At 29.9% G+C, this 11883-nt stretch overlaps 2 protein-coding genes across 2 annotated transcripts; both read right to left on the reverse strand.

Moving 5' to 3' along the window:
- Positions 1-307: 307 nt before the first annotated feature.
- Positions 308-999, reverse strand: LOC130945350 (uncharacterized). The gene is made up of 2 exons (XM_057874082.1): positions 851-999; positions 308-782 (listed from the first exon to the last, which is right to left on the reverse strand). The coding sequence occupies exons 1-2, from the start codon at positions 974-976 to the stop codon at positions 504-506; spliced, it is 405 nt and encodes a 134-aa protein (XP_057730065.1). The 5' UTR covers positions 977-999; the 3' UTR covers positions 308-503.
- A 3454-nt stretch (positions 1000-4453) lies between these two features.
- LOC130936770 (probable LRR receptor-like serine/threonine-protein kinase At1g74360) lies at positions 4454-8489 on the reverse strand. The gene is made up of 2 exons (XM_057866925.1): positions 8089-8489; positions 4454-7953 (listed from the first exon to the last, which is right to left on the reverse strand). The coding sequence occupies exons 1-2, from the start codon at positions 8153-8155 to the stop codon at positions 4736-4738; spliced, it is 3285 nt and encodes a 1094-aa protein (XP_057722908.1). The 5' UTR covers positions 8156-8489; the 3' UTR covers positions 4454-4735.
- Between the last annotated feature and the right edge of the window lie 3394 nt (positions 8490-11883).

Raw genomic sequence — 11883 nt, forward strand, 5'->3', positions numbered from 1 at the left:
TTCTATGGTACTTATGAATTGGTGTCTAAATTTTTGCCTAACTTACTTTTTATAGTAAGTTTTAATTTTTTAAAAATTATTTATTGTTATATCTTTTAAATTAAATATTATTTTTTAACCTTTTTTAGTAAATAGACAACATCTTTTAGGCATCATAACATTCACCGTAATAATAACACTAGTTTCCTCACAGTGAAAGTTTTTTGGAAAAGTAAATACTTGACCACAAAAATATATGCTCTGTTCCACAAGGAACCACTAGCTAATAAAAGTATATTTGAACACATTGTCAAGTGACTGTGTACTATTAACCAAACCACACATCATGATTATTAATTTGGTGTTACAGGGCGGATAGTAGACTCAAATTAATTAAACAACTAAACATGTTACAAGACAACAATAGTGGTGAGAGAGGTATGTCTTTCTATGATAGATGTTCATGTTCAATTTGATAGATGTCTACGTTTCCTCATTATTATTTTGAACTACAAAAGATCACATTACTCAGAATTTAACTTTTCTAATTTGGGTTCAGGGTTGTGGTGATGATCATTATGATTAGTAACAAGAGGGTATTTTTGAGCATTCTTGATTATTTTTGCAAGAGCTGCTTGACCAAGATCAAGGCCACAAACATCAGCGAGACGAACAAGGTAGAGCAGAACATCTGAAAGCTCTTCTTCTAAGTGCTCCTTATCAGCTGAACTCCAATTTGGTAATCCCTTTCCTACTTCTCCTTTCCATTGGAATATCTCTGATAGTTCTCCCACCTCTCCGACCTGTCGAAAATTAAGAGTGATGTTTTTTGAACATCTATTAATAACTAACTATATTGGTGGTTACTTACAAGAGCCAAAAGGAGATTTCTTGGACTGTGATATTGATCCCATCCTCTCACTTGAGAAAACTCGGCAAGCCTTTTGCTGAGTTCATGAAGAGAAACATCTCTTGTTGCTCTGCCAGGGTACTCCATATTCTTAGCTGTATGTATATTATTTTCTCTTCTTGTGTATATGTTTCATAACTTGCATGTTCAATTTATAGAGGGAACTTATGGAGTGGGGGGCTGTAACTTGTAAGATGCATGACATGTGCTTAACTTTTTTTTTTTTTTTTAATTAAAATGTTAGATAAATTGAATACCAAAATATTATCTATATAAAAAAATCAACCACTCAGTCACCCCACCAATAACAAACTAAGGGAGGTTCGCATGGACTAGGGTGCCGGTCCCGCTTAATGAGACGGTCCTGAAATATTATTCTATTCTGCCTAATAGCGGGTTAGTAGATCAAGTCTGTCAATTTTTTTTTATTATTAAGTATTAAATAATATAAATTACTAAAAAAATATTAAATAATATATATAATTTTACCATCATTTTAATAAATTTATAATTTCTAAAAAAATAAAAAATTATAATTTTTAAATTAATAAGTATTAAAGTCTTTATAATTATAAATATATAATAAACATAATCATAAATCAAATTTTTTAAAACAAAATAATAAAATCAACATTGTCCAAAATAAAATAAATCTTGTCCAAAATATATAATTAAACATCTACAAGTTTAAAACATTATCAATCAAACGTAAAACATAATCCAAAACACTAAATTAGAATATCATAAAAAAATCCTAAGTCCGACGAAAAAGTCCACCCTGCCAAAGTCCACCAAAACCCACAATTTAAGCGGTGCGGATAAAGCGGATTTTTGATGTGTGACAGTCTCAATTTTTCAGTTCGACCTGCCTTTTTAACGGGTTATGCGAACTGATCTAACGAGTTTAGGCCTGTTTGCCACCCTAGATGAACAATAATCCCCCAACAAGTCTTTAACTTCTTATTCATTATGCCTATATATGCATGTCAATGAAATATTGTTAAAATTAAAGTTACGTCTTTTTTATATTTTAGTAATATTTTTATTAAATAATATTTAAAAAAAAGCGTTGCAAAATAATAAAAGAAAAATATTATTTTAATTTTAGCAATACTTTTAAAACATCATGGTTACTATATATATATATATTTTAATTTTAGAAAAATGAAATTAATTATACTTTATTCTTAATCTTAGGTTTTTATTATCAGAATTTTAGTTCCGTCATTATTAGTCGTATATATATATTTTATACACATGATTAATTTAATGACTAAATTTTATTACAGGTATATAATATCAATGGTTAAAACTTAACACACATCATCTAAACATTTTTCCTATACTTCAAAAATGGAATCAAAATCACATTTTTATAAGAAATAAAGTATTTTTTTAACCAAATATGGTAACTATTTTTGTCATATTTCACATGATTCTGATGTCTTTTATTCTGGAAATGCCTAACTAATAAAAACACTAGTTGTTTTAGTGGAGAAGCACTTGAGTGGTGACTTTTTTTTCTCTTCTAAATAGAGGACAATAATCATGAAATACATGGCAATATATGCCTCTATTATTATTATTCATGACTTGAAATGCACTTAGCCTCTATAAACGTCATCAATATGCTCTAATCTGATCTGATCCCCTAATTATTTTCTCCACCATCACTACCCTAATTAACCTATATGCAAATGCAACTAACTCTAATGAATCTAGCTGTCGTTTGTAGAATTTTTGTTAAGTAGTGAATCCATATTTGTTCCTATCCAATTTGATATGGTTTTGCTAATTAAAAAAATGGTAGTAAAAAGAACATACCAAAAAAAAAGGAAACAAAAAGGAGTTTGAACTAATAAAAAAAATTCATCTAAAATTGTAGACGATCTTATCTATATCTTCAATGTACAAATTAAATGATGATTCTCAGACTAAATTTTTATGCTTGTGTGATCTTGTATATTTTCTTTTGGAGATGGATTCTGCAAGAACAAGCAAACATTAGCTACAGACAATTCATACGAATGTTATATATTGTGGTTTCTACACACAGAAATATGCAACCTCACTCTTGTTGAAAGAACAATAAAAACTAGTCAATAAAAAAATTTATGCATAAAAAAAAAATTATACACCTAAAATATACTTCAAATTTTCATTCTAATACATACATACTCCAAATATATATGTTCCACAATATTTAAAATAAAAGACAAAAGTATGCTTTTTTTTAATATTTATAATTTTTTAAAAATATTCTTAATGTTTTTCATTTTTAACATTTTTAATTTGTGGCAAAATTACTTTTAGACATCAACTCTGTTTAAAATATTAGAGACAAAATTAAATACGTCATAGGATAATTTTGATACCGATAAAAAATGTTCAACAATAATTTTGACACGAATAAAAAATATTAAGAATAAAATTAAATATTAAGAATATTTTTTAAAAAATTATAAATATTAAGATAAAAAATATTTTTTATCCTATAATAAATTAAGTACTTTAGTTTTAGATTAAAACAGTTTGTAAATATTATTCTTTTATTAAAATATGTTCGAAACTTATTTTCGTATGCAAACTCTCCTTAACTAATCTTTAATAAATATTAGATACTATCTATTCAAAAATATTACATACATATAAAAAATCAGCTACTAATTCAGATATATTTATGTGTTAGTTTATATATTATTTAGTTTACTTTAATATATATTCAATATTTTAATATGTATTTTATACTAATAATTTATTTAGTGGCTAAAATTTTGTATATATCTAGTATAGGCCTATTATAAGGATTTGGATCCTCTAAAATTTGAATTTTACTTTAGAGAGTAAAGTGTAATCTCTTACCATTGATTTTATAGGTGGGACCAAAAATAAATATGAAAGAAAAAGTAAAAAATTCACACTTTACTCTCTAAAGTAAAATTCAAACTTTAGAAGATTCAAATCCCTATTATAGTGATCCATTTTTATTTTTATTTTATTTTATTATAATTGTATGGGAAATAGTAGAGTATAATTGATTGCTATTTTTCTTTTGAAATAAGCCTCAAGACGCGGATATATAGGACCACGTCACACTTTTATAAATTTAATCAGAAATATCATACAATTAACATTTTTATTTTGTATTTGAGTCAATATTAACTATTTTTTTATCTTTTTACTAAAAATGTTGCTCTCTAATATTTTCCAAATTTAATTAATAATAGTCTAATACTATAAAAATAGTAAAGAATCTTTCAAAACTGTGAAGGATGCATTTGATGAAATGAATGGAATTGGATTTGCATGGAGGAAATTAACAATAACATATGTATGGACCTCATTAAAGAATTTCTTGTGCCTTTTATTACAGTTATCTTTCACATACTCTGGCCATTAACATGTAATCACTGATACCACTAACACTCATTAGTGCAACAAATGTTGCAATAATGACAAAAATATTGTCTGTATTAGCAACTTGTTGAATGAAAAGATGCAAAGAAAAAGGATATTGAAAAGGATGTGAAGGAAAATACTACATAAGACACTAAGATAGATCAATAAACCAGAATGTTTTGGTAGTTAAGTTTATTCAACATTAGATACTAAACAATTTTGCATGATTTAATGTTATCAAGCAAATGAATTAGCATAACCTGTACTGTACACTATTGATTTCTCTAGGTAACAATTGAAATAAGAAACAAAAGACATCTCTTAATTCTCAGAACAATGTTAACACAATGAATGAAATTTTCTGCATGAAACATTTTATATCTAAGACTAAACTACATCTTTAACAGAACACTATGCACATTTTTTTAACTACAAAAATGAGAGAGACTAAACAATGATTCCATGGCTTGAAGGATAACCTTTGGAGTAGTATATCCCAATCAACATATCAAGAACTTCCTTCATATTAGGCCTAGCATATGGTGCCTCAGCAGTGCACTTCACACCAATTCTAAGCACTTCACTCATCTCTTCTGCACCACCAACAAGCCCTGACCCCATCACTGAAACCGGTAGGGCCCGGCCGAGCCGTCCACGTCCGACAACACGCCACGCCCACTCCACCAAGCTCTCTTCACCTCCATCCACTGCTCTTCTCCCTGTGGCCAACTCCATAGCCAGCACTCCAAAACTATACACATCACCTTTTGTTGTAGCCTGCCATGTTTGTCCATATTCTGGTGCAACATAACCAACTGTTCCAGCCACCACTGTACTAACATGGCTATCTCCAACATCAACAACTCTTGCTAATCCAAAATCTGTGACTTTTGCTTTTCCATCTTTTTCCAATAACACATTGCTAGCTTTAACGTCTCTATGAACAATTGGAGGGTAACATTCATGGTGCAAATAGACTAGTGCTTTTGCAACATCAATTGCAACTTCTAATCTTCTTCTCCATGTAAAACTTGTTCTATCAGTGATTAGATCCTCCAATGTTCCACCTTCTATGTACTCATAAACTAGTATCTTTTCTGAACCATTTAAGCACCATCCATAGAGCGTGACAAGGTTTGGATGAGGCCAACCAAATCCATGACCACTCAGAACTTCCATTTCTGCTCTAAACTCCTTTTCGCCTTCGATTCCTTCTCTTTGAAGCTTCTTCACTGCAACAATTCTTCCATCTTGAAAAACTCCCTTGTAAACCGTTCCGAATCCTCCTTTTCCTATGATCCTGTCCTCTGAGAAGTTTCCAGTGGCCTTCAAGATTTCGTCGTGTGTAAAAGCCGTCTTGTTTAACCGGATTACCTTAACCGTGTCCGATAACCATGGTGAAGATGCAGAGCTGCTTGAATCATGAGATTGTTTAGCTTCCCTCAAGAGGTATCCAGGATCTTCCAAGGGACTTTTCCTCAATGCACAGACTATAATTGTAAGAAGGCCAAACACCATGAAAGCCAGTGTTATAGCTGCAAAACCCAAGAACACAGACAACTTTGATTCCTTCTTCTTATGGTATTTGTGCAAGGTTGTGTTCTTATCACCTGTGATGTTGTAAATGAAGTTTGGAAGGACTAATAGAGGGTCACCTAGATATGAATTCATGTCAAATGTAACAAATTGTCCAGTTGATGGAACTACACCAGTTATTAAGGGATTGAATGATATGTTGAACTTGTTAAGCTCAGTTAAACTGTTTAGACTTGTGGGAAATTGCCCTGAGAAATTGTTGGAAGAAAAATCAAGATTCTGAAGGCATCTCATGTTTCCAACTTCACTTGGAATTTCACCTGAGAATTTGTTCATGGTGATGTTTAAAACCACAAGTGACATGGTACCCATTGCAGCAGGGAACTTTCCAGAGAAATTGTTGAATCCCAAATGCAGCATGCTGAAATTCACCATTGTTCCAATCACTGAAGGAATCTCTCCATAAAGATTGTTCCCACTCAGCTGAACATAGCCTGATATCTGAGGCTTGCTAAGCGAGGCGCCCGGGGGGCAAAATGGAAAAATGCCATTTCCTGTGAGGAGTTTGTACCAGAGTCCCCTACAATTCTTCCTTGTCAAGATACTATACACAAAGCTGAATGGAGGATAATCTGCCGGCATCCATCTTCTCATTGCAAGGCACTCACTTGAGCCAGAAAGGATTTGCTCACTTTTTCGATTCAATTCGAATGTTGTCATTGCATTCCTTCCAATCTTGGACAACTCAGGAGGCAAATTCCCACTCAACTTGTTGTTTGCAAGGTTCAACCATAACAAGCTTGTGCAGTTTCCCAACTCCGGTGGGATTTCGCCGCTTAGCGAATTATCCGCCAGCATTAGCCATAAGAGGGAACTCATTTTGCCAAGGCTTGGTGGGATTGAACCATTCAGATTGTTATAGGCAAGGTCTAGTGCTTGAAGGTGAGCCATGTTTCCAAATTCAGCCGGAATTGGACCGCTGAACTGGTTGTAGGACAACATCAAGAACTGAAGGCTTGCCATCTGAGTGATCTCAACAGGCAATGCACCTGAAAAGTTGTTGAAGCTTAGATCTAACTGCGAAACTTTTGGCAGTTTAAGGATCCCTGAGGAAATCAATCCTCCAGTGTAGTGATTTGAGTGCAACACAAGAAAGCTCAGTTGCTTAAATTCCCCAAAAATTTCTTGAACTTCCCCACCAAAATTGTTTCTGCTCAAATCCAAAAGAACCAAATTGGCAAGATTCAAAAGACTCTGAGGTATATCTCTTGAGAAGCTATTGTTCCCCAAGTACAATCCTTTTAGGCTTGAGATTGATCCTATCTCAATTGGGATTCCACCAGAGAAATTGTTGCTGGAAAGATTCAGAATTGTTAGATTCTTGCAGTTTGCAACACCCTTTGGCGCCTCGCCGACGAAACCATTCAGCGAAAGGTCTAGTTCCACAAGGCTACAATCCAGGGGAAAAGCCTCTGATGAAACATTCCCACTGAGATGATTTTCTGCAACCGAAAACTCCTTCAGCCTAGCGAAACCGTTCCCTAATCCTCCACTCAGATTGTTTGTGCTCAAATCCAAGTTCTGCAGCATAGGACACTGATCAAGCCAGCCACCAATTCCACCAGTCAAGTTATTCCCTGAGACATTGAGAGTAACCAAGGCATTGCAGGCGCTGGCGAAAAGATTCACGCCAATCTCGCCATGAAGCCTATTCACAGACAAGTCCAGAGTCTTCAATGTTCTGAAACCTGTCAAGTTCAACTCACCAGCAAGAATGTTATGTGAGATGTTGAGATGAATGAGCTTCTGGCAATGCCTTAGATCTTCAGGAATGTCACCGAAGAGTGTGTTCTGAGACAGATCAAGGTGTGTTAGCTCAGTTAGCATTGAGAAGTTGTTGAAAATCTCGCCGGTGATTTCGCTGCCGGAGAGGTCTATTCCAACCACCCTATTGGTGGTTCCATTGATGTGGGTGCACAATATTCCTGGCCATTCACATGGACTAGTGCTTCTGTTCCAATACACATAATTTCCATGGTCTTCAAATGTTTTGCTATCAAGATATGCTTTCAACTCCAAAAGAACTTGTTTATCAGTTTCCAAAGAATCCTCACCAACAATAACTTCAACTGAACAAACAAACAAAAAAAGGACAAACCAAACAATCATAACTAACTACCTCGGAATAAGTGTTGCACGGAATTCAATAATGAAAACTAAATAAAGATTGAATTATTCTGAACAAAATAAAAGGATGTTGGTACCTGAAAGAAGGACGAAGAGAGAAAGCAATAGGAAGCCACAAAAAGAATATGTTTTCTTCTCTGTCATCTATGTAACTAAACTGTTAATCAATTCTTTTCTTTATTGAGCAGAATAGAATCAGATTGAATCTGCAGAGGGAGGCACAAAACTCAAGAACATGAAGGCATTTGGAGCATGTAGCAGTGTAGAAGAATGGAGCTTATTAGAATAGGATGCTTCCTTTTCGTTCTTTTGGTAAGAGTGTCTGTGAATTGTTGATGGTTGCAATATAATAATTGTAACAAAAAGAGGTTGCATGATGTTTGTGTTTTTTGTTTATTTTATTTGTTGGTTGATGAATGTGAAATCAAATTCAGTGCTTTGTAATTGTATGGTTTTTGGTACTTTGGTATATTTAATTCATTTGTTTAGTGAAGAATGAAATGAGAGTCAACAACGGGCAATGGCGCTCTTTCGGTCACGGGGGAATCAGCATTTGGAGGCAAGTAAGGGCAGCCCTTGCTGACCGGGCTGGGGAAGATGATGATTTTCTTGGATTGTAAGGTTTGACCCACACGGTCACATACGCTTCATGCAAAAATTCCTTTTTCTTTTAATATTAAAATATAAAAATATTTATTACATTAGTTTAAACAAATTTTATCATTCATCTATCACAAGTTTAATTATTCTATTATAATATGTTTAATTATTTTAATAATTAATTATTTAGTTTGAAAAATATAAAAATCAATATATATACACATACGTAATAAATAATTTAGTATTTAATTTTTAATATATATAAAATATTTGAAAAAACAGATAAATAAGTCTTTGATTATATTTTTATGGAGAGCACATAAAATCGTGACAAAATTTAATTACTCATATTAATAATTGAAATCTATGTGTCATAATAAAACAAATCTACATCTCTCAAATTCTCATATTTTCAAAGCAAAAAATATCTATAGATAATTAATTTTAACTAACAATTTATGTATGGATTTCTATGTAAAAGTTTAAAAATCTTTATTTGCATTGAACATTTGAATCTGTGTTGATTAGGAGGTGGTTGTTGGGTGTTGTGTGTGAGAGATTAATCAAAGATTCAACGTGTTACTAAAGTGGGAATCGAAGAAAATTATACATCACCGTCATCACGGTCTTATGGGTTGGATGCGCTCTGTTTTTTTTTTTTTTTTTTTTTTCCTGTAAATTTCGTAGAAAATTTGGCAACTATTTACTGCAACCAGGGTCCACGTTAGTGAAATGTTCATGTTTAATGTGTAAAAGTATTCCATATATCGTGCTGAAAAAGTTCTTGTACTAAGATTTTTTTTCATGGGAATATATTATTATTTTGAATAAATTGAGAATTTTTAAATTTAATATTATGTATTATAATTTAAAAATTACAGTATTGAAATAAATGTATATGAAGAGAGGAAGAGATGACACCATTATATATATCATTATTCAATAGTTCAGTTTTTTTTTGGCAAAAGAATTTAGATATAGTTGTCAGAATCGAATTGATTAAGTTATTAATTTATTAATTTATAAATTATTGGTTAAACCGTTTAAATGATAATTAATAAATATAAATTTAATAATTTAATTTATATATATTATATAATAAAAAATAAATATAATAAAAAGTAGTTTAGTCAATCTAATCTAATTTTAACAACTATATCTATATCGATAGTAGAATTTTAAAAGTATATTTGAGGGAATCAAAATTTTAACATAAAAAATACATAATAATATTTATATAAAAATAAAATTTATAAAAATAACTTTGTTTTAGAGTTTGTCACTAAGATAATAATAAAAAAATATTCAATAATTAAATCAGAATTAATTTGTTTTAATTAGAATGATAGATATTAAAAATTACAATATTTATTGAATATTGAATATATTTTTTAAGAAAAAATTAATTAAAAAGCTAACAAAGTATAAAATAATACCAAATTAGTTAGATATAAAAAATTATTCAATTTCTTAAAGATAATATGAAAAAAATATAATTACTTAAAATTTAATTTAAAATATTAAAACTGCAAAAATTGTAACTTATAAGAATTCTTTATTAGTCTACATTAATAAAATGAGACCAATATTTAAAGATTATTTTAATATTTTTGTGCAAAAAATTAAAATAAAACCAATAATACATAAAATAGCATTAAAAAATAAACTAATTATTATAATAATTATGATAATGGATTTTGTTGTATCAATTACTCTATAAAAGCCCATTTTAGTTAGTAGATTAGTCTGACCAATTTAAAAAAATAGTAAGATTGTTCCTTAATCTACCAACTTGAAGAAAAAATAGATAGTCAATTAATCTATCAATTTAAAAAAATAAACAATAAAAATAGAAGAGTTTAAGACTTAAACTAGGACACTTAATATTGTATATAAAACTTTTACCAACTGATTCTGATCATATTTTATATAATTTTATTACTAAAAGTTTAATAAAAATTTTGGGAGGCCATAACTTTTTATTGTCTATACTAAATTCTGTCATTAATCTATATATATATATATATATATATATATATATATATATATATATATATATATATATATATATATATATATATATATATATATATATATATTAAATTTTCACTACAACAATAATAAAATTTTTATAATAATTTTAGCAAAATTATAATTACCAATATTTATGAACAACAATTTAATCCAACAAATATTTCTAAATTTTTTATCAAGGGGCGAAAGCTAGTGCATTCCAGATCAAGTAGGGAGTGCAGCACTCATTCAAAGTTAACCTATTATCAAAGGTTATCAGGCAAATTTAATTTATTTATTATTGTTATTATTTTTTTTTTTGTCATGGGCTAACAAACAAACCAGCACTAACAAAAAAAACTAATTCCTCTGTTACTCTGTTATTATCGATGTGATGACTTCAAATATTTTCACTGTTTTGTTTGCTGGCAGGTGCTTCCACTATCGTTTTAGTTAGCTATAGATTTTGACGCTCTTGAACCCACCATATTCCACTTCTACCATAAATGACTATCAAAGTCCGAAAAATTGCTGCCCATAGAAAAGGAAGACGCATGTCTGTCACCACTGCTGGTTAGCTAACTCCAAACGCAAAACAGATTCTGTAGAAGAACCCCAGTTTTCATGAAGGCGCATGATTCTCAAATGACGACGCAGTCAAAGCACAAAATACATGGCAGTTACAACAAGTCCATTATCTTTTATTTCAAATTAACCTCCACGTGTACGTAATAGAATGAAAAATTAAAATACAATTATATTTAAACAATTATTTGTATTATTCTTTTATTAATTTATTCAAAAAATAATTAAATTCTGAAGCTAATTGGTATAAAATATTACAGATATAAAACTAAAAAAAAATTTTATTTGTATAAAAATGAGCCTAATAAATAATTATTCTATTTAATATATAATTAAGAGTATTTTTTTCTTTGCCAACGAATTATAATTCAAATGACATAATCTCTTTATATTCACCTAAGAATTGGTAAAAAAAAATACTTCTTTCCTTTATTAACTTTTTTAAACATTAATTATTTATTTTACATGCAATATAAAAATAAATGAATATAATCTTTATTGAGTAGAAGCAATTACACAAAAAATTTTATTGTCATAGTATTTGAACCAAAGAAAAGAAAATGTTATTTAAGAAAAAATAATAATATATTTTTAATAATATTCTAAATACAAAATAATAAATTTTAAATATTTTTTAAATAATATATATTAACTAAAATAATATAATTATCCCA

Source organism: Arachis stenosperma, chromosome 1, assembly GCF_014773155.1.
Source record: "Arachis stenosperma cultivar V10309 chromosome 1, arast.V10309.gnm1.PFL2, whole genome shotgun sequence".
Lineage (NCBI taxonomy): Eukaryota > Viridiplantae > Streptophyta > Magnoliopsida > Fabales > Fabaceae > Arachis > Arachis stenosperma.

Bases quoted from the DNA above. Each gene is read 5' to 3' on its own strand.
- LOC130945350 (XM_057874082.1), bottom strand. From the start codon at position 976: ATGGAGTACCCTGGCAGAGCAACAAGAGATGTTTCTCTTCATGAACTC. The intron at 783-850 runs GTAAGTAACCAC...AATTTTCGACAG, and splicing joins GAAATCTCCTTTTGGCTCTT to GTCGGAGAGGTGGGAGAACT.
- LOC130936770 (XM_057866925.1), bottom strand. From the start codon at position 8,155: ATGACAGAGAAGAAAACATATTCTTTTTGTGGCTTCCTATTGCTTTCT. The intron at 7,954-8,088 runs GTACCAACATCC...TTGTTTGTTCAG, and splicing joins TCTCTTCGTCCTTCTTTCAG to TTGAAGTTATTGTTGGTGAG.